The 25,999-nt window shown below is 43.2% G+C and overlaps 2 protein-coding genes and 1 pseudogene across 6 annotated transcripts; 1 reads left to right on the forward strand and 2 right to left on the reverse strand.

Annotated features, from left to right (window-relative positions):
* Window positions 1-311: 311 nt before the first annotated feature.
* Window positions 312-4,565, reverse strand: LOC133930341 (pentatricopeptide repeat-containing protein At4g20090-like). 2 transcript variants are annotated; one of them, XM_062376978.1, is made up of 3 exons: window positions 2,412-4,565; window positions 1,864-1,950; window positions 1,674-1,708 (listed from the first exon to the last, which is right to left on the reverse strand). In XM_062376978.1, the coding sequence occupies exon 1, from the start codon at window positions 4,403-4,405 to the stop codon at window positions 2,495-2,497; it is 1,911 nt and encodes a 636-aa protein (XP_062232962.1). In that variant the 5' UTR covers window positions 4,406-4,565; the 3' UTR covers window positions 1,674-1,708; window positions 1,864-1,950; window positions 2,412-2,494. The 2 variants fall into 2 exon arrangements, with proteins under 2 accessions (XP_062232961.1, XP_062232962.1); XM_062376977.1 differs by having other exon boundaries at window positions 312-1,950.
* A 4,373-nt stretch (window positions 4,566-8,938) lies between these two features.
* Window positions 8,939-12,182, reverse strand: LOC133931155 (uncharacterized). Of its 4 annotated transcripts, none has more exons than XM_062377965.1 (4): window positions 11,824-12,182; window positions 11,687-11,760; window positions 10,837-11,132; window positions 8,939-9,199 (listed from the first exon to the last, which is right to left on the reverse strand). In XM_062377965.1, exons 1-4 carry the CDS (start codon window positions 11,867-11,869, stop codon window positions 9,145-9,147), a joined length of 471 nt encoding a protein of 156 aa, XP_062233949.1. In that variant the 5' UTR covers window positions 11,870-12,182; the 3' UTR covers window positions 8,939-9,144. The 4 variants fall into 4 exon arrangements, 2 of the variants coding, with proteins under 2 accessions (XP_062233949.1, XP_062233948.1); XM_062377964.1 differs by lacking the exon at window positions 8,939-9,199 and adding an exon at window positions 9,215-10,500 and having other exon boundaries at window positions 11,824-12,181; XR_009911850.1 differs by lacking the exon at window positions 8,939-9,199 and adding an exon at window positions 9,217-10,500 and having other exon boundaries at window positions 11,864-12,182.
* A 5,075-nt stretch (window positions 12,183-17,257) lies between these two features.
* LOC133930158 (pyrophosphate--fructose 6-phosphate 1-phosphotransferase subunit alpha 2-like) lies at window positions 17,258-25,796 on the forward strand (annotated as a pseudogene).
* The last annotated feature ends 203 nt before the right edge of the window (window positions 25,797-25,999 follow it).

A 25,999-nucleotide genomic window follows, 5' to 3' on the forward strand; every position in this document is an offset into this window, starting at 1 on the left:
CCCAGATTGTTGTCAACAGTACTGGGCTACTGACAAAGACTCTTTGTAAATTAGTCGGCAATGGTGTCTTCCACACAGCACATGTCTGCTTCACTGTCCCATGTACGAGAGGTAAGAAAAAACAAATGTAAAGTAAATAAAATACTAATATCAGGATGATGGAAACCTCCAGTACTTCGTTTTGGGGGGAAAAAAACTTCCTTAGCAGTAAAAATTTAAAAAAAAAAAAAAGGAAACTTTGAGGCATCATAGCTACAATATCTGATGAATTATATATTATTGTATCCGTTTCACTACATTTTTATCCTTGTTACAGACAATGAGTCCACAAGCTCAAATGTCATGTTGCCTTTGTCTTATGATCCCTCCATAGTTGCATTTAATTCATTCATCTATGACATGGAACATGGTTATGTCAGTTAGTTTACCCAAAGAGAGTCGACCTGTGATTGTTGGTATCAAGCTGCAATTGGCTTCCTAACAATCGCCAGGTCATAACCCAGAAATTTTACCTAGCTGTACTAAGCTAGTTATTTTTCTGCCCATCCTGGCCTTCCCATCCTCAACATAGATTGAGGATAGCAACCTGAAAACAGCTGAGTAAGTTAGTAGATTATCACTGAACGATGATAAAGCCGATCTTGGCCTACTCCAAGACAATCTTCGGTCAACTTTACTAGTAAACTGACTCAAACAACATATTAGGTACAACAACGACACCACAAGAACAAGGCCAGAGAGAGAACACAAATTCCTAGACTTAATTTAATATCTGAACAGAATAAAAATTTACAACAGATATACAAGAACTCAGAAATGAGACTAAAAAAGCTAGGCTACTATGCATGCATATCTGCCATCCATCAGAATAATATTCTAATGGGATTCTTCTGTCGCGTACTAACTACCCAAAAAGCCTAGGGACCTTACATAGAGAACCATCCCAATAGCATAACATATGTGAAAAAAAAAATCAGCAAGACCCTTTTTGTTGCAAATATGTTAAACCAATAGTACATAAGCTGAATCATTCAACATGAATGTCGTTGTTAAGAGTGAACTGGAAAACATCACCAAATGGCATGAACGAGAAAATTGGGTGGATCCACCACTAATTCATATTCGGTGTCTCACAGACCTCCATGGCAAAAGTGAGACGATAATCAGTATTGACTATTGTTAACAATATTCAGGTTTTGCCACCTCATTATGGGATGTGGATACACTCGGCACAAAGTATGTCTGGCCTTCTATACATAAAGAATCTAAATGGTCCACTTGACCATCATAAAGCATAGCTACCATTTTTGTATCCTATTCAAAACATACTACTTGTGATGGTATATGTTTTCTTACCATTTACGCCTTAGGCTCTTGGCAGTGTGGCCAGGGTGAGACGCCTTGTCTTATCACCTGAATAGCCATAACCCTAACATAACAACTAGTCTAATGCGCTATCACATAAGCAGTAAGATATACACTATTGATAGAGAATCAAGAAAGTACCTGTAGGAATTAACCATCAATGCAGAATTTGAAACAGGTAATGAAAAAAAGGAAGGGTAAGGTCGAAAACACTTCTTTGTTTAGACCTTCTACTCTTGTTTTAGCATCAACAACATGAACAAAAATTCAGCATATAGAACTTATGCCATCGGCTATGACATGCACAGTTACCAAAGGAAAATGTCAGGAATAGTAGGAAACTCTGCAAAGAAGAAAGTAGAACCTTCCCATGAGTGCAATGTCATTAAATAAATACTTGACAATAGATAATTAAGAATACCTACCTAGCTCTAACTGCTGTAGATGGACAAGGGGAAGAATTGATCAAGAACTTGCTAATAGTAGTTAATCGAGTACCTGATGTCCTAAAGTGCCAACGATGCTTCTGTTGGGGGAAAAAGTGCCAATGGAACATGTCTGCTAACACAGTTTGCACATTCCCTCCTGAAGATATGTTAAAATAAGCTTAAACTACCATTTTTCCTCGCCATCCTTAGATGCATCTAGTAGAGGACTGATAGGGAGATTACAGATCCTATGGTGACACAGTTGGTATTAGTCTGGACTGATAACAGTTACAACTAGTTCATTTGTTTTCTAGGGTTCATTTGGTAAACAAAATATCAAGGTAACAACTCAATATTGAATTTTGAGAAATTAACACATAACTAAGGTTATAACTTGCAAGCAACCTAATCAATTCATGGAAGGTAAGCTGTTAGGACAAAAAAAAAATTATACAGGTCGGGATGAAAACCGTTGCCATAGAGTAAACATCTTTTTATCAATACATGCAAATTCAAAGACATAAGGTGCTAGAAAGAAATATGCATAGCGACGGATGGAAATAACTCTATTGTAACAAAATCTTTGTTATTAATGAATCAGTTAGTGTTACAACTTACAATAAATGGAGTATAAAAGCACTCCAGCATGTGAGCTCCAAATCATGTGCTCATTTGGTGTATGAACAATTATAAATAAATCTTCAAGGCCTCCATATCTCATCCCAACATTTGTCAAATACTTTACGAACTCTCTTTGAGTGACAAACTCCTCTCACTACAGTAAACCAAATGGACACCTCTGGCACAATATACTTAGCTAGCATCAACATCACAACATCTCCGGCTGCCCTATACCTTTCTCTATTGCATAGCCTCATCACTAGTCCCTCTAAGAATTCCCTCCCTTTCCCCTCTGCGATCCCAATCTCCCGCAAGAAAATATTGCATGTCACTGTGTCTGGATCACACCTCTGGTCAAGCATCCGGTTAAGCAGATCCATTGCCTGCGGAAAGTCTTTTGCCCGGATCAAGCCATCCAATAGTACATTATAACTGATGGCATCTGGCTTGGCATCATCCTTCGCCAGCATGTCATAAAACAGCCGTAGACCGCCATCTACCATGCCAGACATACATAACCCCTTAATTATTGAAGTATAAGCGATTGTGTCAGGTGCACAACCACGATCAAGCATGTGTTTCCAGACCATCATAGCATCCTTCAATCTCCCTACATTGCATAACCCATTGATTAATATGCTGTAACTGATAGCATTTGGTGCACATCCAACCTTTAACATCTCCTCCCAGAAAGAGAGAGCCCGTGATAAATCTCCAATGTGGAAATATCCCTGAACCATTGAGCTATATGTCATGACATTTGGTATACATTTCGCATCAACCATCTCTCCAAATAACATTTCGGCCTCTTTCATCCTCCTGCACCGGGCAAGGCCATCAATCATTGCTGAATACAAAACAACATTCGGCCTTACTCTACCTGCCACCATTGTCTCCCAGACCCTCAATGCCCTGTCAACCTCCCCTGACTTGCAAAACCCAGAGATCACAGCCGAGTACACAAATTCACTAGGTGCGAGCCCCTTACTCCCCATTTCCTCAGCCACCTTCCATGCATCCTCCACTCTCCCGCACTTCACCAGCCCATCCACCACTGCCCCGTAGGTCATCAATCCTGGCGCTACCCCCTCCTTCTCCATTTTCCTCATAACACCCGTCGCGGCCCTGGCCTTGCCGCACAATAACAAACCATGCAGCAGAACATTGTATGTCGCTGCTGTCATTGTACACCCCTTTAGCTGCATAAACCGAAACAGTTTGGCTGCACCGGTGACATCTCCTGTGCGCAGCATCGCCCTAAGCACGGGGTTAAAAGCCTCAGCCGCTACCACCCCATCCACCACCATCTCATGCACCAGGGCCACCGCATCCTCCACCCGCCCTGCATCCGCCAATGCTGACACGACCGTCGAGTAGGTGAACTTATCCGGCACAAGATTCCGCGCCGGAATACAATCATGCAGAATTCGCATAGTGATTGCAAGATAGATGCTGGGGTTTCTTGGGACCAGAGAGGAGGAGACGCACTTGAGGAGGAGGTTGAAGGAGAGGAGGGTGGGGGCGAGGCCGGGGAAGCGGCGGAGGGAGTGGGAGAAGAAGGCCGGGAGGAGGTGCGGCGGGAGAGGAAATCGGAAGAGCGCGGAGTTGAAGGAGTGGTGGGTGGTGGCGGCGGCGTTGGGCGGGGAGAGGAACAGGCGAAGGGCGAGGAGCGGGGCGGGCGAGCGAGCGAGGGCGGCGACGAGGTGGGGGAAGATGTGCGGGGAAGCGTCGTGGGGCAGGCGGCGGAGGAAGCCGAGTACGGAGGCGACGGAGGGGCTCGGGGAGGCGACGGCGAGCGAGCGAGCGATGGAGAGGAGGGTGGGCGCGCCGGCGGCGGGGAAGAGCTCGGCGGCGAGGGGGGATTCGTCGTCGGAGGAGGAGGAGGATGAGACGGTGGGGGCGGAGTGGTAGCGGCGGGCAGCGGCGGCGGCGGCGAGGGAGGGTCTGCGGGCGAGGCGGAGAACAGGGAGAGGGGAGGCGGAAGGGGGCATAGGGGGAGGAGAAGCATGGCGGTGGGAAAGGGCGGCGGCGGGGTTTAGGGGAAGGCGCAGCCAGGCAGCATTTGGCTGCAAGCAGGGCAACTCGGGCAAAATCTCGCTCTAGTCTAGGGTTTATGCCCACCCCGCATTTCCAACCATCTAAACACAAAACTTACGGTCACGGATGATAACACCCTTGAATAGAGCTGTACGAGTTTCAAGCGCGCATCTTCAAGCAAGTTTTATGATTGTTTGGCAAGTTTCAAGAAAGTTTGAGGCTAGTTTATAGAACGTTTGATTAATCAGGTTTCAATGGAAGTTCACAAGGATTTCCTAGAAGCTTATTAATTCAACAAATCTGCAAATTTGCACAATACTCTAGCAGAAAGACGAAAAAGTGGTTGTGGTTGAAGAAGATCACGTCATAGATTGATTCGCGTGAAGAGAGTGGCATGATGATTTGGTTTGATTAATGGAATGGTGATGATGGGTTATCTGATCGATAATGGATTGTTTTATTCTAGATGGGTTGATATTTAAATCAAACACCATATAATGCATCACATTTAAGGATGATTTTTTATCCTACTTTGAGGTGAAATGATATATGGTTCCCTAGTTTTTCAATTTATAGTATATTTCACAAATCCACGGTATTCTTGTAAGGTTAAACCATAACTTTAAGCAATAGATATAGAGAATCGCTGTGTGTTTTTAAGTTAAAAATTAAGCATTAAAGCATTGTTATTATATCAAGGAGTCACCCACTTGTTAAGCTTACAATGGCATTGCTAAAAAGTGCAGCTTCGTGTAACAATATGTAAAGTGTGTGGTTTTATGTAACACTACATAAAGACAAATGAGGTTTCCTAAAACATATGCTTACAAGTACGTAGACATCTGTGTGGTTCTTTGAAAGTGTTCTTTGGTTCTTTTTTTAGAGTTTTGACAGGACTAATGTAATTTTGTGAAGTTTACTCTTTTGTTTAAAATTCGGTACATAGCACAGGAGATCTTGGTCATACCACATGTATATTTTGTTTTTAAATACCACCAAGAAATCCAAAGGCTCTCCAAAATACCATTCTGTCACAGCAGGCCTTGTTTCCCTTCCTTCAACGTCATGCTCACCTACTTATTTATAATCCTGGCGCCACCACCATCAACATGCGCCACTGCCTCCTAGCTGCAGGAAGGAGACCTCTTAAGACCCTGTTTGTACAGAGCGGATTTCTCTGAATTTTCTAAGGCCGTTTGGAGCATTGGATAGGGACAAAAAACACAAGAATATGAAAATGGCAGAAATTTGATGTCACGGAAATGGAACCATACGAATATTTGAAAGATAATAATGTGTAGAACTAGGTGTCGGATGCTTCATTTGGATCCTAGTCTTCCTTATCTAAACAAGGTCTTAGTGGCCTCTTAGTTGCTAATGAAGTTACCGATAGGAAAGGTTTTTTTTTAATCTTTTTGCTGTAGATTGGTTTGTGCAGTTGTATGGCTTTTGGGATAGCTCGGGTAAACAAAGAGTACACAAAAAGTTAATAAGTGGGCCTTGTAATCTATGGATGCAGTTTGAGATGACTAACATCCTACTTGCAATTTTAAAATGTGCTAGGAAGGCTAACTCATGCAGGAACTTTGGAAAAAAATTTGTTTCGGATGATGTATTTGGAAAAAATTGTTTCGGATGATGTATTTAGTTTGAGAAACATTGTAATGGATTGAGTATGTTGGAATCCTGAGCTTGATGCCTTCATGCTATCTTCTGAGGGAAAGATCAATTTTACCTACTCAAACTTTTTCAGTCCTGATAACCGCCTAAGCCCTTTTTGTTTCACTTAACCTTCCACTAGAACTTGGTCACGTCACTCCCCGATGGCATTTATCTTTTATTTATCTTCAGTAAAGTTGTGTTTTATGTTGAAATTGTGGGAGGATATATAATCATAACTTCCGTTATAAAATATTTTAAGAATTTTTCATTACTTTTAGGTTGGGAACACCTTAGAACAGTTTACTATTGAGATTGAAAACGTATGCAAGTTAGTAAAAATATTATGAAAGTACTTCCTACCACAAGCTATGGCGTCAGTTATCATCATGAAACATTTCTACTTAAAAAATGCAACTTTAATAAGGAGAAACAAAAAGAAAATAAAGATGTTATTAGAGAGCAAAACAGTGACCTGATAGTGTTAGTATGTTTTGATAATTATTGTCCATATAGTCAATGTGACTAACTCGGTTTATTTGTATGCAAGATTTAGTCTTATGGATGTTATGTGATGTACTTGGAGTATCAACACATCAAAGAGTTGCAATTCAAGGTCAAAGAAGAGCTTTATAAACATATAAGGACATATTATTTAAATAAGTGATCATGATATCGAGAGCATCAATTATATAGATAAGTTTATTTCTCTTTGCACGTACTTACGAAGAAAGGCTTGAGTTTAATAACATGATCTAGTATCTTTAGATTAATTACTTAATAGTGATGCCCCTTATGCTTAGCTAGTACTAATAGACCAGATGAATACTTAAGACATCAAAAAAGAAAAGCTATCGAAGTCGGGATAAAGTTTGAGCTAAATTAGGCAAAGTCCATGTCGAAATGTACACATAAAATTTTCTGATGTGAGCACCAAAGGGTTCATCGGAAGGTCCGATGTATACTGGATAATTGCATCTAAGAACTTATACAGAGGACATTTTCAAAGAAAGATGTGAAGATTCTACTCACCGGATGTTTTGGTGACATCATCGGAAGGTATCAACAGATATTCCGGTGATCAATAGACGATCACACCAAAGCATTTATACAAAAAGGGTGAAAGGATCAATAATATACTAAGAGAGAGGAGTGAATTAAGACACTTAAAACTAATCGGCTCCAACAACTTCACAAAATAAACTTATATCAATTTCTATCTAAATATACTCTATGTTCACCTAGTGTATCTACTCTACCGTTAAATGGTTTACAAGCTATAGTTAATCATAGCAAACCACTCTATGAAGGTAAATATGCAACGATTGATTGCAAGAAGTAAATACGAAAACGTAAAGATAATAGAGAGAGTAAGCTCGGCACAAATAATTTTTATCTCATGATATTGATGGTATAAACGTCACATTTAGTCCACGCTAGAGCAGTCATGTAGGCTATAGCTCCCAGACGGCACCTGATCATGACTCTTGAGCCACCAATAGCTTGAGTGGGTAGAGCCATCAAGCTACTAAGATAAGATCTCACCACAAGCCTATCTTTCGGTCACTTGCGTTGTCTTCACTTTGAAGCTTGAGCCAACAAAACAAGGGGTCTTCGCATTCACGTACAAGAGTCTTGTCACCGCTCCATACTAAATCGGAGGGTCAACAAGCTTGAGCCACCAAGGTCTAAGGTGACAGTGAGTCACCAAGACTTCAAGATATCGATATACCACTTGGTACAAGCTAGGATCACTTTTTGATTCCCTCTCTAAGCAGCAGCACCTAGACACAACTCTCTCTAGACCTATTAGCACTAATCACTCTCTAATCATATGCTTAATTACTTTGGATGATCACTTTAAACACTTTAGTAGCTTGGATGTCTTCTCAAGTGTATGTTACCTTTTCTGAACTCCAGCACCTTCAACTCATCGAGTGAGAGTATTTATAGTCTTAACCCCATGAACTAGTCATTGCTCCAACGACTAAAATTTTCTGTAAACACCGCATGATCTGGTATAAACAGATTGTACTCACCAAACCATTCGATGCGTACATCATTCACGAACTAGATATTGAAAATCCACTCAGACTCATTATAAACGCCAGAAGATCTGACGTGATGTCTTGAAATGAACGCCGGAACATCCGACGTGCATACGATACCAACCGAGACATTTGCAATCTCTCTGAAAAAATGGTCTGTCGTGTTCATTTTTTGAACATTGGAACATTCAACGCATATTAGACTTTGTTGCAAACTTTTTGTGAACGTCAGAGTATTTTCTTCGTGAACATCGGAGTATTTTCTTGTGAATGCCGAAATACCCGATATGCATATTTTTCAGCCGACTAGCAATTTGTATTTCAGGCATAAGTTTTCGCTCCAAACTCCGATTTTGATGATCTTAGACTCTATGGAAAGCTTGTGAAGTATTTTACATAATTGTAGAGAAATTCATCCCATTTGATCACACCAAAATTCATGAAACAAGTCCAATTCATTTCTCTTTCAGCTTCGATGACTTCTCTTTTATTGCAAGTATATACTTAACAAATATATTAGTCTCACTGGCTGTATTATTATTAATCACTAAAATCACATACATACTCTAAGAGAGTGTTCGCCTCGAAGATGGCTAGATACAGTCACCAAATGTTCCTATGTGTACACCGGAAGCTTAAGGAATCATCCGATGACATGGCAATGGATTCCAATGACTAGCTGAGTTGTTCTCAGCAGATATTCTGGTGCTTAGGGCAATAGTACCCTAGGGAAAACACAGACCAGCACTTTAAGTCTACCCGTCAAACACACTCCTCGTGAAGCTGAGACCATGCATCAGCTTTCAAAAACAAGTTAACAAATGCGTCATCTAAAATTCTGATAGAAAACAGAATAACCAGGAGCTTAACACCAGAAACACAGACATATCAAGTCTTTGTAATCTTTGTAACATTGTTGCTTCAATCATCCACCAATCATGCGGTACAACACAGCCTATCCAGTGTTCTGTTATAGGCACACTGCGTCACCTACTTAAATCTCCTCGTACCTTCAGACAGCGCATTTTGGTTTCCCCTTTTCTGTAATATAGACCAATCATGAAGTAAAGAACAAAGTGGGGAGTTAACAGCAGTGGGGTCATTAGTTAGCTTGTGTTGAAAACAAGCTGCCTTTCTGCACTTCTAGAGAGACCAACCACTCCAATAATTACCATGTTTTGTCTCAATGGAAAATTATGAGTTATATTTAGTTAGAATGCTATTTTTAATCACAAGCCAAAGAAATTGATTTTAAGAGGGATTTTCACTTGCCAAGTAAACTTTTGAGGGAAACATGAATCTTAAGTCATGCAACCGCACACTAAGGCACCAATCAGCGAACTCAAGCGTTCAGTTGATCACACGCGAACTTGAGTTATGTGTACCTCACACCAAACAAGTTTCACATCCTATAAAGAAGCTGATGAATGAAGCCCCTGATACATAACTGAAGGACCCAGATTGCAGATATTTCTGATTCCATGTATTTATTGGTGATCTAGCCATAGAATAATCGATCTAGTCATAGAATCAAAAGATATGAGAACCAATAATACTATCTGTTACCAGGAGTATCACAATACTGACGCAAATTTGTGAAGTTTACATAACAGCAATACACATGTATTTCATTGCCCAAATTGAGAGCGGAAACTACTTTAGGGGAGATATCACGATACAAATGGAACCTAAGAGAAATTCATAGAATACTGAAAGAAGCATTCAGGAAAAAAAAAACAGAATAAAGCTCGGTTTATTTAATTGTACAAACGTGCTATGAATTGTGATATAGAAGGCTCGGCTTATCAAATTAGAGTTATGAAAAAAACTTTTAAAATGGAAAGTATACCATACAATAGGGCATGCATTACAATTCGTTAAAGTCGAAGCTAGAGAGAATCCTAACACATAGGATGATCTATTGCATTCTCTATCAGCTGCAAGACCTCAGCTTTTGACACTGAAAAGAGAGGAATCGTGAATGATTTACAGACACCCAGAGGTAATAAAGATGAACAATCTTTCAGCAAGCCAGCAGATGAAAAATCTATGTTGTGATGGGGCAATTAGGCAAATGGCAAGTCTGTTGTTCTCTCCCTCTCTTTCAGATTCTAATGCAGCTGATAGCTTGAGTGCAGCCTGGGATGGTCATGTCATTCAAGAAGTGGGACTTGAAGGTGAGTTGGTGATACCTAATAGAGGATGGATTTGATGATGGTAGCAATGGTGTGGCAGCACGGAGGTGATATTTTGCCACTGCCAACACACTGTCGATGGGATGGGGAGTGTGGGGCAGTTCTGGGCATGTGTGTATTCCTCTCACCCACCACACCTCCCCATATCTGTATAAAATGAGTATAATTATCCATGAAATTATTGGTGAAAGAATTGTCTACAAGAGGTAAACTGCAGGACTCATGAAATAAATAGAGTTGCTAACAATAAAAAACCTGGAGAAGGAAGGTGATTTCAATCAGGTTAGTTACTTTCTTCTTGCTGAAAAGATTGGGTTCTAATTTGACAGCAACATAAGTTACGTGGATTATGGAATTAAGATGTGCAGTTCACCACTCCAAACAGATCAGGTGAGCTTTACAACAAAAGGCAGGTGGATAGTGGAAGAAGGCACAATTCAGAATTCACCCATCTACTAATTGATAAACAAAGTAAGAACTCACGTTTGCAACGAAGAACAGCACCAGAGTTTCCTTCTTCGGCTTCTCCTGAGCATGGTTATCTCAAACACATTCCACACATCTATCAAATTCCCAAAACCAATGCCAAAGCAAGCATCCAACGCATTGACTGCAAACAGAATCAGATCGGGAAAAAAAAGGACACCAATAGAAAAACTTGCAAATCTTAGGATTGGATCGGGCTGCGGTGCTGGTCTGCATTCCGATGAAGAATATGACATGCTTCCGGCTGTCATCCGCGTGCAGGACGACTCTGATGTATGTTCTTTCATTCCATTCTGCGAAGGGAATATAGAATATGTTAATTCTTTTTGTGTACCTCAGCTAGTGCTTTCGAACATACTTGCAAGGGCAGAGTAATAAGTGCAAGCAAGAAGCAAGAAAGAAAGGGATAGCACCGATTATCAATAGCAATTGAGGCTTCAAGGAAGATTGCCCGCGAGTACACATAGAAAGAATCAGTATTTCATACCTTATTCAGTAAGAAAATTCTGAAAGTCAGGGAACTATGAGAATTTACAGTAAATGAGCAATCTCCGAACTGCATATGCATATGTCACTCCCTAAAATTGCATATTTCATGATATGTGTCTGACAAATCAGGGAAGTGTGACAATTTACAGGTTGAGGAATGGAAAACTTTTTCAAACATATTCATACATACATCATGATTTCTTCTCTCCTTAATTTTCTAATCCAAATAAAGCTACGATCTATATCAATCTATTGTCTTAAGCTTTCATTTGTTAATTACTTAATTCACGGTGGAAATTTAGTTCCAGCTTGTTTAGATAGAACAACTCAAGCAAATCAAAGCCTAAACAAAGCATACCACAATGGAGATGGAACTAATGAAGCTTGCATTAAACTGATTGCCAGGCGGGTGGGCGGCTTGATTCGAGTGACCTGCAGTACAGATGTTAAGCCGTTAAAGTGATAGCAATATCGAGCCGATGCTACGATGCAGACCTGTGGGTGTTAACTGCAGGATGGAATTGAAGGAGCAGACCAGCATATCGATGCTGAAGACTACCGGGGTTTCACCACAAAATCCCCTGCCTCGTCACAGCAACCTTCAGGCTTCACGCTCTCAACCCGCCACCGCTGCCAGGAGTGGCACATTTTGTCAAGCGCCTCGCCTGCATGTTGTTGCATCTTCCTCCAGCTGTAATCGTTGACGTGGGGGAGACCAGCCAGGCCAAACATCGTGGAGATTGCGGTGGTATCATCGAAGGAGATTGTTGGCTTCGCTCAGGAACCACTCAACCACACACACACCAACACTCTTGGCGAGAGGAAGAAGAAGCACAGTAGACACACTGTTTTCCAGCGACGAACACCCGCGGCGACGAACTCGTCTGTATCTTGCTACTTTATTCACTGGACTTGGCAAAGAAAACATGAAGGAGTACAGGGCTACTTATAGATAAGGACATGCCACGGAGCTCGCCTCCATGCCGGCCTTCGCGCCATGATCCGCAGGACTCGCGTAGCAACACCGTGAGCCACTTGCTCATCCAGATGACGCGGCTTCCACCATGCGAATCAGCGCCACGCACACCACTACTCCCATGGCGTGGTTTATTCCTGACAATCACCCCCTAAACCACGACACCCCCTAACGCCCAACGCACAGGAGCGTCGGCTCGTCGTCGTCGATGTCGGCGAGGAGGGCCCTTTCCTTCTTCTTCCCGCGGCAGTCCTTGGCCTTGTGGCCGCGCTCGCCGCACTCGAAGCATCGCCCTCGGTAGCGGCTCCCGCCACGCCTGCTCCCCGAGCTTGTGCTGCTACGATCGTCGTCGTCGTTGTCGTCACTGTGGTCATCGTTTCGGCCACCACGCCTCTCGCCGCTGCCACGCCATGCTCCTTCGCCGCCGCGCGCCCGCTGCTTGCCGCCGCGCTGACGCCGGCGCTCCTCCCACTGCTCCTCAGTGAGCAGCAGGCGCCCGACGCTGTCCGCAGCTGACTCGACGACGCCGCCGCATCGCTCCTCCGCCACGCGCAGCCGCCCAACGAGCTCCTCAAGCGACATTTCCTTCAGGTCGCCGAACATCTTGATGGAGCACACGATCTGGTTGTACTTCGGCGGCACAACACGCAGCATCTTCTTGACGACGCGCTCCTCCTCCATCTTCTCCCCGAGTTCGCGCAGCTCCGCGGCGAGGGGGTCGATCCGCACGGCGAAGTCGTCGATCGCCTCGCCATCCTTGAACGCCATGAGCTCGAACTATTTGAGGAGGTATTGCGCCTTGGCCTCCTGCACGCGCGCATTGCCCATCCTCAAGGACTTCACCGCCGCCCACGCTTCCTTGGCGCTCTTCTTGCCGGCGAGTCCCGACTTCATCTCCGGCGGCACACCGCGCAAAATGGCGGTCAATGCCCGCCGATCCTTGCTGCGCTGGACCTTGTCGGACTCCACGGCATCCCAAAGTTCCATACCCTCCAGGATGACCTGCATCAGGAGTGCCCACTCGTGGTAGTTGGTCTTTGTCAGCATCGGCATCTCCACCGAGCCGCTGATGACGCGCTCCACCACGACCTGACGCGGCGAGTCGTCGTCACCGGAGCCCGAGCCCTTTTTCGACGGAGACGACATCTTCTCCGGCTCTGATACCACTTGTTGGCTTCGCCCAGGAACCACACACACCAACACTCTTGGCGAGAGGAAGAAGAAGCACAGTAGACACACTGTTTTCCAGCGACGAACGCCGCGGCGACGAACTCGCCTGTATCTTGGCTACTTTATTCACTGGACTTGGCAAAGAAAACATGAAGGAGTACATGGCTACTTATAGACAAGGACATGCCACGGAGCTCGCCTCCATGCCGGCCTTCGCGCCATGATCCGCAGGACTCGCGCAGCAACACCGTGAGCCACTTGCTCATCCGGACGACGCGGCTTCCACCATGCGAATTGGCGCCACGCACACCACTACTCCCATGGCGTGGTTTATTCCTGACAGAGATGGTGGAGCGGAGCAGTGTGGGGGAGTTCGCAGCGACCCGGAGCAGCAGAGGAAGGCGCGTGCGGCGCGACTCGGCGGCAGCACGAAGTGCAGAGAGATGGGCGTAGTCGGGGTCCGGGTAAGCTGCCGCCGGGAATGTGTGGATGCGGCGGGGGTGGTGAGGCGGCGTGGGGAAAGGTAGATGCGTGGGAGAGGCAGAGATGTCGGGGCGCACGGGGAAGAACTGAATATTCCGGAGGATCTCTGCAATACTTGTCAGGATTCTCGAGATATCACAACGTGTTACTCATATAAAAGAATTTATAAGTGTAAAATGTAGTGGAAGCATTATTTAAAAGCGCAAATCACTTTGAAGAGAGAAGATGTTCTAAAAACATAGTTTTACAGTTTCTTCTCCGATCCTTCTGAATCTCAAGGACGAGATTCATCCTAAGGGGTAGGTTTGTAACGCCCATTTTTCACCGACCCAACCCGTCTTCCCTGAGCAGCCAAGCCAGCTCCTCCTCTCTCTCTATCTTACTAACAGCCCAGGCCTGCCTGTTAGCGTCTTCCTCCTACTCCTTCTGCGCCATGCTTGCTCCCACGCTTGCGCAACCGTTCGCTCGAAATTGCCGGCACACGCCTCCATCCCTGCACCCCACATCTCCGCAATGGGCCGCTCCCTCTCCGCGCTATAAAACGGCCTCTGCAGCACCCTACCGCCCTCCCTTTCTCCCTCACCCCATCGCCAAACATGTCGAGTGCCATTACCGACACACAGAGCACCGCCACGCACTATCCGCTGCACCTGAGCCTTCCCTGTCGCTTTTAAGGTCGCCACAGGCATCGCAAAGAGCACGAGAAGCCTTCTCCGTTGCTTCTCGACGTCGTTCCGCTACCGCAAGCCAGCCTGCACCGAGCTCCGGTGAGCATCTCCGCCCCTCACCGTCGCCATCTCTCACTGTTGCGCCCCGAGACCGGCTGACCAATTCTTTTGACACCGCAGGACCCAAGGAAGCTTCCCCGACCCCCAATTTTGCACCTCCATCCCAGCAGCCAAGCCCTCGTCGAGCTCCGACCCCACCGTCGCCTTCTCGCCGTCGCCAGCCGCCCCGAGCCATCTCTGGTCGTCGTGAAGCTCTCGGTGAGACTCCCCTCACCATCTCATCCTGTTGTGCCTTTTCTCGTCGAGTTTGGTAGCCCATAGCTCGATATCACGTGTTGCTAGCGAAGTTCCAGCCATGTCTAAGGTGGCGCTACCATCCTCTTGTTGCCGTCGACCGCCGACTTCCCCAATCATCCTGGGCCCTCGGATCTCAGATTTGCGGCTGAGATCGCATTCCCCTTCAGGTGTGTAACCGATCCATCATGGACCAGTGGACCCTATCCACGGTACCGGTCCGCCGGTCCACAAACCTAGTCAGCAGGGCTGTAGATGCCACGTTAGGTGTTTTCACCCAGTCAGCATCCTCGCAATCCGCCACTTCATCCATTTGAGCCCAATCGGCGTGATGACGCAATAATTAGGATTTTCAATAAAAAATAATTTCTTTATTCTCTGAAATTAGGTCTTACTGCAATTTAACCCTAAACTTTTTTGTTTTCACAAATAAGCCCTTGTCAGCCCCTATTATTTTACTTTTGGCCCCCCTATAGCTTTGTTTAATTACATATAAGTCCCTTAAACTTTCTATTTTTACCAAAACGTTCATGTTCTTTTACAGATAGGCCCATGTAGCTTAAAACCTTTGTAACTTTTCCATTATAGCTCTGATTTAGACAATTCTTACGCTCCCGTGATCATAGCAGCGAGTACTATCCGTTAGTAATCTTTTTATAGTGCATTGCTACGGTTTGGTGTACTGTTCTTAGATATTTTTGCTTGTTTATTTCTGGTGTGCGTAATTGTAATAGGAGACGAGCAGTTCGTGAACTGCAGGACCAAACTTTCGAGGAGTTTGAGCAACCCGCAGTTGAAGGCAAGTGTCCTTGATCACATTGATCCCATTGTAGGAAGGTGTATCTTTTATTTTTCTAGATGCATGCTTGTCAATATGAATCCTATGCTTAGGGTTTATTAGTATTTTTGTGATTATCTTTGTCGCTTGTGTTGTAGTCTATGTGTCAAAGGGTAGAAATGCTTAGTCGTGTTGTCAAGTTGGGTGGGTTAAATGTTAATCTGAATAATGGTTTATGCAACATGAACTAGTTTGGGTAATATTTTGTAGCAACATGGATCATAGGGATCTAGGCAGGTTGGTTTGGTTGGTATGGCTGTTGTGTGCGCATTGGAAATGTGCGAGTACCTGCTTAGATCTTAAGGACCAGTTTGTGAAGCCTGTAACCTGGCATAACAGCGCAACCACGAGGCTTTCACGGTCTGGCCAATTATTTAGATGTCTTACTTATTCTGTATGCACCATTTAGCTGTTTAGTGGCACAAGGGGGGGCCTTTACAGTGGATGGAATCCCTGTTAGTGGTGAAACCTTAGTGGGTGCATATGGATTTGGAGGCGCTTTGTAAAGGTCTTATAGTGAGACCCCGGCTCTACACCCCGGAAGTGTGAAATAAAATAGGAATCACGACTCGTTGGTAAAATGTGCAAACTCTGCAGAGTATAAAACTGATCGATCGGTCGTGCTCATGGTTAAGAACGGGTTTGAACTTCTTTTATGATTAGTGAGGGATCTTGGATGGTTGGCTTTGGGTAATCGGGTGGTATCCCGATGAGTTGGTAGCCGGATATGGAATATCTGGTGAGTCTGGTAGTCGGATGGAATCCGATGAACTGTTCCTTTAATGTTGGTATCATCACACATAGTAAATAGGATTGTTATGTCTTTTGAGTCCTAGATTAGGATGGTATAGCTGCAGTAAACCTGAGTCAAGCATTTCTTGCCTTAAGCCTTCATGTCATATTTTCCCACACTTGCTGAGTACCCCATGTACTTACGCTTGCCTTCTTCCAACCTCTTGATGCTGCTCAGAAGGTGAGGACTTCAAGGACATCCCAGTTGATGGAGCTGAGTTCTAAGTGAAGGAAGATTTCAACCTGAAGACCATGTTCTAGGCTGGCAGTCCCCTAGACAACAGCTGTGGATGGATGGAAGACCCGCTATCGCTGGAAATTAAGACCTATGGGTTCTTTTGTAATGAATCTTATCGTTATGTAATGACATTGTTATGTTATCATTTATGAAGTCGCCGCATGTATGGAAAATTGATTCTGGTATACATGTGGAAGACAACTAGTTTGTTCTCTTGAAAACCGGATGTGACATCGAAGTTGATCATCGCATTGTTGTGGTGGCAACAAAGTGCATTAAGGGCCAAGATCCCAGAGTCATCCAACGGGTCATCAAATGATGTTTCATAAGCTTTGCGCACTCCCTCATCGAAGTTCTTGGCCTTCGGTATGATCTCCCTTGCTTGGGTGATCCTGGCTTGCGCACTCTGCATGACTGTGAGTGGACTTGCTCTTTTGGCCAGCCAGCTGCTCAAGCAGGAGGGCACAACCGCAGGTTTCTTGCTCCTCTTGCGGCTGGGCGTGCACGCCACCTTGGGCAGGATGGTTAGGAGAGGATGCTTGAGTTGCTTGGAGCATGTGGCGATGAAGTCCGCAGGTGTTGTTGTTGCCACTGTAGATGCCGTTGGTGGTGTTGTTGCCGCCGCAGGTGAGACCTGGGCTACAGCCAATGTTACAAGAGAGACAGCGTGCAAGTGATCCTTGAGTTGGGCCTCATTCTGGGCCACCAACACAACATTGGCGCCCCCCAGCACAACAGCTAGACTTGGGTTAGCGTGGTCAGCATAGCCTTCTTGGTTGAGCTGAGGCACTTCAAGCCCGTTGCACACGACCTGCTCTAGATGGCCTTGAATGGCTTGGATCTGAGATGGAGTGTGGTCTGAGAGTTTTTTTATATTTTTTATTTTAAATATTTAAATAAATAGATTCATGATGGCAAGATTTGCAGAAATAAGCTCCTACCGCTCCCTAAAAGGGCTGCAGCCCTTTCAGATGTCTGTAACGATGCCATGGTGGCACGGCCACCCCTTACCACCCTCAAAGGGCAGGTAGGGCTTAACCGTCCTCTGAGAGGGCGGGTAGGGCCCGCCCCCTCGGTCGTCCCCCTTACCGCCCTATGAGAGGGCTGGTAGCCACTGGCCGCCCAATGAGAGGGTGGGTAGCCTCTTGCCGCCCTCCTAACGGGTGGTGGGAATTTTTTTTTAGTTTAACTTCTGTATATGTCAATTTTACAAATAGTGCACATTTATTCGGTGAAAAATGTTAGTTGTCGATATTTTAGAAATTTTGGATCGAAATGGTCAAAAAGTGGTCAAAACGACATCACGGAGTAGTTACTTTTTGGAAATTTTGGATTGATGTAAATTTGTCGATATTTGTTTATGTATTTGATGTAAAATTGTATGAGTAATTTTTTAGTGACGTATTATTGGGAGAATACAAAATCTAATTTTTTGAACAATTGTAGATGTGAAGCACTCTTAACATATTACCCGACACGGAGGTTACATACGGTGACAAACATTACATGGGACCTTAACCATAAAGACACGACAACAACAAATGGTGGCATGTACTGTACGCCTAAAGACCAACCTAATAGCGTGCCGCTGCTGATCCTAACATGCCTTAAGGAGTGAAAATATACCAGGTTACATTAGATGCTCTCTACTGAGTGCACCTAGGATATTTGCCCTTTCTCAGGGCATCAGGGCCAGCCGCCTTAGTGCGACGGGTCCTCTCTCGCTTCCTTTCCCTCTCTGCTTCGCGGGCTTGAGTATCTGTATGGTCCTATGCTGCCTTCGTCATGCGCTCCTCTTCCTATCGCTTCAACCGTAGTTCCTCCTGTTGTTGCTCGTACTCCCAACGTGTGTACGCTTCCCTCCTCCACCGTATGCTCATGTCGACCACTACTCTGGTCTTCATTTTGCTCCATGTCGGGCCATTCAATGAAGTCACAGATAGGTGGAGGAGACTGGACAAATAAAACAAGATGTGAGATTAGTAAAACAGTGCATGAAATCAGGAACAAGATGTGAAAAGTGCCACATGATTGGTCTATGTCGTTATACCGGTGGGTACTCATACGGTCCATGTTGAGGCTTTTCGTATTGGTAGTTGGCACACATGAATAAGCGTAGGCCATAGGTGTAGGAGATTTTCTAGGTCTCATGAAGCTTACAAAGATCGCCATAGAAGTACATCGATAGTTCGACCCCCTAAATGATGAAAATCCCCCAATGTTTCTTGGGTGGGTTTGGTGGAGCTGAGGAAAATATTGCAGTTGAGAGAGTTGAGGAAAGAGTGGTCTATTCATGGATAAAGGTGGGGTTATTTATGGTGGCTGGGGGCTGGTACATAGAGTGAGTGCATGGGCTTGGCTAGGGGCTTGAGCATTGGATTCCCTGTTAAAATATGGAAAAATTGTGGCATTGATACTGGGCAGAGATTCCCTGTGTCAAGATAGATGTGTTATCATTTAATTTATGGTTAAAGCTCTCTCGTGTGGTCACTTTATATCTACAGCCTGCGTTAGGATAGAAGTGTTGTCATTTCATGGTTAAAGCTGAGCCGTGTGGTCACTTCGTGTCTACAGCTTACGTCAGGACATATGTGTTGTCATTTCATGGTTAAAGCTGAATCATGTGGTCACTTTGTGTTTATAGCTTACATCAGGACAGAGTTGTTGTCATTTCATAGTTAAAGCTGAGTTGTGTGGTCACTTCGTGTCTAAAGCCAGACTCCCAACAGAGGTGTCGTGTGGTCACTTCATGTATAAGTAGCTTTTTAAGAACTGCTTTTCTAGCTCTGTCGTGAATGGTTCATACAAAGTCGAGGACGAGGAATGAGACAACCTGTTGAAGAAATGCAACTAGCGTGCGATCACATGGGATTAAGAAATGCAGTTATGACATGGTAAGTAGACCATAGAAACTAGACACGTATGAATATGTAAGACTAGTTCACGAATCGAAGATGAATCATGAAACAAATATGTAAGTTACAAAAGTAAAGGTAAAATCCTAATGCTGTCTTCCCCGCTGCCGTCGACCGTTCCCACCATCATGGTCCCGAAGCTGCTGCCGCAACAAAAGCAGATAACAGGTTCAGATGGGAGAACTCTATTTCCTCAATGTGACAATTATGCTCCCTAACTATTGAGCACTCCCAGTAGTCAACCCACTTCTCCCTGAGTGTGTGCACCCACCAAGGACAATCAGGCACCAAACATTTGACATCGTACTCCCTTTTACTCGACTTCACAACCTTGAACTGCCTCCATAGAGACAGCGATCAGAATTTAACTACATCAATAACAACCTCCTTACTAGGGTACATAGCACTCTGGGACACCTCGCTCTCATGATATTCCCACAGTGTTCGATGAGCCTCACCGACCACTAGCTTTGAAATTTCCTAATTCCTCCACTCTGCAGGAACAGGAGCATTTCCCTTCTCGTTAGATGAATCCTCATTGGCAATGGTTTCCTCCAGCTCTTGATCCTCCATCTCTATCTCTTCAATTATGCTAGGGATATGCTCCCCCTCATCATCTACACCCCTCGGTTACATCTCACGCACATCCCCAATATCTTGCTCGTCCCGCACATTTGCCGGGTTTTGCTTCATCCACCACTACCTGACTTGTTTCTGCTAGTTCTTCCGCAAAGTTTATCTCTGTTGGATCTTTCTAGTACGCCTCAGCTAGCAACACAAGAGGGAGACCACATTTACGCGATATATCTACATACTACCTAAGTAGATGTCGCATTAATCGGGACGAGCTCCCCAAAGTACTCTTGAGTAGCACAGCTTAGCACAACTCTCAAATTAAGCTCATGTTGCTAGAGATTCAGTTGAAAATGGCGCATCAGCCACTTTCACACGCCCACTATGGTCCTCTCATTAGCTCTACTAAGTCCCTTGATGACATGTTGGAATCCAGAGAGATCTACATCGCTAGGACCATAACTAATTTGACATTCATCATAATATATCTGAAAATATAATTTATCTGACATCTCTTGAAACATCCAAAAATATATCAAATATTAATACCGAAAAACTATATTTCTGATTATCGAAACTCTAACAAAATTACCAACACCGATGATCACCTAACAATAGGTTTATTTAATATTGCTCCTAAGCAAACTAACCAAATTAAACTAATTAAACATCTGTCTATTTAATAAAGTTTCTAATTAGCTATAATTATTACTTACATCATTATTCTGTAAAATCTAAATATTCAAAACTATCATACTCTAAATACTACTATACATCTGATGGCTATCCTACCATATCAAAATTGATCTTTACAATATACTATAAAATACAGCATATCCCACATTTCTAAACCCTAGGTCGCATATAATATAACTATTGTTATACTGCTAAACCCTAGATCTAGTGGTACTTTAATTACTAATAAAACATAAGTCAAAAAAATTACCAGAAAGTGAGATCAGAAATCCACAGATCAAAAACAGTAGAGCTTCGTCACGCTGCCTCCCTTTCCTCTCCTCTTCTCTCCCTCCTCTCCTCTCCTATTCCTTTCTTTTTTTCTAGATTATAATGGGGAGTTTGGCTGAATTTCGGCCATTATATAGTGATGGAGGGGGGGGGGGGGTAAGGGAGCTAACCACGCTTTCAAAGGGCGGTAAGGGTGGCAGCGCGAGGGGAGATCCCTACCCGCCCTCTGAGAGGACGGTAAGGACGGTGGGTGCAGGGGTGGGCCCCACCCATCCTCTGAGAGGGCAGTAAATGATGGCGGTGCTACCGTGGCATCCTTACCGCCCTGCAGCCTTTTCAGAGGGCGTAGACGAGTATTTCTGTAAATATTTCCAACATGAATCTATTTATTTAAATATGTAAAACAAAAAATAAAAAAAACTCGTGGTCTGGAGGCTGTAGCGGGCTGAATTAAAATGCAAGTCCCAGCTTGGCTTCCAATGTCATAGCCATGGTTCAATTTATCGACGATAACAGATTGAAATTTGCAGTTACCAAGCTTACAGCTCCAATCCAATTTCAGAAACCGAATGGTAACCGAATTTGAAAAAATAAAAAAATTCAAAACAATTTCTAAAAAAACTAGAGACAATCCTAAGACATTCTGTGAAAAAATATTCAAAAATAATATCGTTTACATCATATTCTATAGGGAGGAGGTTTGAAAAAAATGAAAAAAGTTGAAGCATGCGGCTCAGTTATTAACTCATGTTAAGGAAAATCTTAACATGAAAACACATATTTTTCTTATGTAGGACATATCTTAAGAGGATCTTTAAAATTAATTTCACTTTATTTAGAGTTTTATTAATTTCTCCATGATTTTTACAAAGTTCACAAGCATAAAGTGATTATGTTAAGAAATAGCACTGTAATTAACTTTTTTATGTCTACCATTATTTTTCCTACATAAATTATAGTATAAATAAACTAATAAAAGTAGTTTCACTAATTTTGGAGGTGTGATGTGTCAGTTATGAATTAATCTAGTCGCAACATATTTACACAATCCTGCATGTTACAATAACTAATTCATGAGTTCATGTATTTTTAAAAGATATAGGATCATGTAAGAAGACTAAAAAAATTAGTTTCATAATTTTTGGATTAGCAAAGAGTATTGTATGCATTTAACTTGGTTTAACAAATACATTTTCTCACAGAAAATTTTCAACTTTTTTATGAGTATAAATACTTTTATCGTGTAGATCATGTTACAAGGAGACCAACAAAATTTGTTTCACTTAATTTGAAGCTCAGATGAATTAGTTATTAATTTTACAAGATTAAACCAATTTTTAGGTTTTTTGTTGAACTTCACTGAAAATCGAGAAAATCGCTCGGTAAATCGAGAAAACCGAGCAGTTACTGATAATGCGAAAAAATCGAGAAAACCGCTCGACAAATCGAGAAAATCGCTCGGTAACCGGTTCGATTCGACCGGTTACTGAACGGAGAATCTGCATTTTTTGTCCAAATTTCAAATTTTAGCTAATAAATTTATACGAATTTTAGCCGAATTTCGAGCAGTTATCACGATAACCGTGCATTTTTTGTTACATCTGGGGAGCGGTTACCGTTTAAAAAACGGTAAGTAAAACCCTATCGTAGCCGGTGGGCCGGTTCACCGTGCAGCAGCAACGGGAGGCAACCTAAAGATGGCATGTTGATCGGGGAGTTAACCACACCGATGATGCAGAACTCAAGAGACATGGGATCGTGGTCGAACGGCGGCTCCCCCATCCCCATCTGAGGAGGCATGGTCTGCTTGGCGTGTGGATTGATGTCGAAGCATGCTAGAGGCAACGAGGGGCGGCTGGTTTGACAGGGAGGTGTAGTTGCGTGGGAGGCTGCGTCCCTACGCGCCTCGATGCGCTCGGGGGCGCCTAGGAAGTCAAGCTGTCTTGAGAAGTCGCACCACCGCCACGTGGGTGGGGCTCTGCGTTCACCAGATATCATCCTAACATGCATTTTGTTATCGTAAATACTTTCTTGGTGCTATGGACTGAAATAAAGTATGATAAATTGTTCCCATTATATAAATGTTGTAACCATAGAAGGGAAACAAAGAAAGTTATTTATTGTTGTTCTTAAATAGAAATAATCCAACCAACTTGTTCAATTTGAAGTGTGATTCAGGATGCCAATGCTGGGTGGCTGGTCTACAACATTGGTTCCATGTGGACAGTATTCTTTCTGGAATTATCAACTGATCATAGCTAGAGGACTTCTATGATTTTATCAGAGCTTTCAATATATGTGAGCCTTATAACTCGTGTCCACAATTTATTTGTATTTTATTTTATTAGGCGGCACTAACTTCCCTACATAATACTTCTTAATTTTGATACAATTAAATTCATGCTCATAGGCTATATTGTTTAGCCTCCATAAAACTTTATTTTTCTTCTTGGCAGTATTACTATTTTATTCGGCTGATGGGGAGGAAAGCATCTCATGTGGCATTAGAATGTGCTCTTCAATCACATCCAAATATGGTTAGAAATCCTGCTTTTCTGCTGTATTGACGTAGTTGATATATGCAAATTTACTCATTCATCTCACACGGATCATGCTGCGTCAAAACTTACAATTTTTTATATTACAAAGCAGATATGTGATGCTGTGCAGGCAAGGGCTGAAAAAGGTAGGAATTAAGTGATCTTTACAGAATTCCCTGTAGTCAACTAGTCATTATCTTGCTCACATAAATATAATGTAGGTAGCACTTATTTCTGATGATCTTATTATCTTGTGCAGATAAATATCATGGGGTTGTACTTATTCCTGAGGGTCTTGTTGAGAGCATTCCTGAACTATATGCTTTGTTACAGGTCAGTGTCAGTATCTGGAAGTGTAAGTACTGGCTTTACCCTTTAACAGCTGTACTGAGCTGAGCTAATTGTTACAGGAAATTAATGGGCTACATAATAAAGGTGTTTTCGTTGAGAACATCTCTTCTCATCTTTCACCTTGGGCGTCTGCTCTGTTTGAATTTTTGCCCTCGTTTATTAGAAAGCAGGTAAAAATATTCTCTTTTGATATTCAGAAAACCAATAATTTAGAAACGACTACTGTTGCTTCAATCATGTTGTTTCTGTGATGCAGCTACTTCTCCATCCTGAATCTGACGATTCCGCTCAACTTTCTCAGGTACTGTGGCAATTCACTCAAATAATAGTGAGTTTCACTTATCCTGTTCATCGCACATTCCTTTTTTAACAGAAACTTTATCTGCTTATTGCAGATTGAGACTGAGAAGCTTCTAGCACAGTTAGTTGAGACTGAAATGAACAAACGTCTGGTAAGCAAGTGGCAGATTTTCACACAATGCAGTGTATTTGTAAAGTAAGTGCTAGATTTACCATTGCACATTGTTTTTGGCTTCTCTTGCAGAAGGAAGGCACTTCTAAACGAAAGAAGTTCAATGCAATTTGCCACTTTTTTGGCTACCAAGCCAGGGGTGCCCTGCCTTCCAAATTCGACTGTGATTATGCTTATGTATGTTCGAGTTCACTTTTACTGTTTTCCTCATAATATTGTTATGCTGTTAAATCGCCATTGAATTGTTTGTTTTTAGGTTCTCGGACACGTATGTTATCACATCTTAGCAGCTGGTTTGAAAGGCTACATGGCCACTGTGACAGAACTCAAGAGCCCAGTGAACAAGTGGAAATGCGGTGCTGCTCCTATTACGATGCGCATTTGGACAATTAAAAGTCCCTTTTTAATGAATCAGTTTTCCGCAAGTTCAGGTCAAATTAAAAAAACAAGTCTTCACATTTTCTTCATTACCAGTCTATGATGACTGTGAAGCTGATGGTCGTGTGGTCCTTCCACCAGTCAGATTGGCAAGCCTGCTGTCCACATGGCGAGTGTCGACTTGAAAGGAAAAGCATACGAGTAAGCATGAAAATTAGCATGTTATTTAAACATCACCTATTTTGTGCGCTCTGGGACCCTTTTTTCTTTTTTCTTTTTACATCTGTATTGCGCTCAATTTGTTCTTCTCTTGTTTATTAAAATTTACTCTTTTGTTTGTTTTCCAGTCTGTTGAGACAAAATTCTTCTAGCTTCTTTATGGAAGACATCTACCAGAACCCTGGGCCCCTTCAATTCGATGGACCAGGTGCTGAGACAAAGTCTATTTCATTGTGCGTTGAGGATCGAGACTACATGGGAAGGATCAAGCAGTTGCAGGAGCACTTAGAGAAGGTACTTAAATTTCTTTGGTATTTGAATTTTTGCTCCCCTTGCAAAACATTACATTGCGTCGGTTTACATCTTCATTCTTTGCTTATCACTGTATTTACTTGCACACAATGAAGGTGAAAAGCATTTGAAACCCGGGTGCTCGCAGGATCTCCTGAAAGCGGCGCTAAGCGCCATGGCGTCTGTGACAGAAATGCTCGCCATCATGTCTTCCCCGTCTTTCACAGGCCAGGCAACCATCTGAGCGCCAACACAAAGATGTCATATGATGGATTATCTCATGTTCTGAGATATATATATTTATTCTGACTGGGTCGGCTGAATATCTGAAATTGCCATCTTCTGAATATCTGAAAGTGCCATCTTGATAGGTCCGTTGTTCAATTTCTGCTTAGTTTTTGAGTGTTTCTCATTTTTGAGTCTGATAGGCGTGTTATAGTTGGCTGA

The sequence above is a fragment of the Phragmites australis genome, chromosome 10, assembly GCF_958298935.1.
Source record: "Phragmites australis chromosome 10, lpPhrAust1.1, whole genome shotgun sequence".
NCBI lineage: Eukaryota > Viridiplantae > Streptophyta > Magnoliopsida > Poales > Poaceae > Phragmites > Phragmites australis.

Excerpts from the sequence above, each read along its gene's own strand:
- LOC133930341 (XM_062376977.1), bottom strand. The coding sequence starts at position 4,405 with ATGCCCCCTTCCGCCTCCCCTCTCCCTGTTCTCCGCCTCGCCCGCAGA.
- LOC133931155 (XM_062377964.1), bottom strand. The coding sequence starts at position 11,869 with ATGCTGGTCTGCTCCTTCAATTCCATCCTGCAGTTAACACCCACAG. Across the intron at positions 11,133-11,686 it reads TTAGTTCCATCTCCATTGTG|AATGGAATGAAAGAACATAC; the intron begins GTATGCTTTGTT and ends TTCCCTTCGCAG. Across the intron at positions 10,501-10,836 it reads TGCTGTTCTTCGTTGCAAAC|ATATGGGGAGGTGTGGTGGG; the intron begins GTGAGTTCTTAC and ends CATTTTATACAG.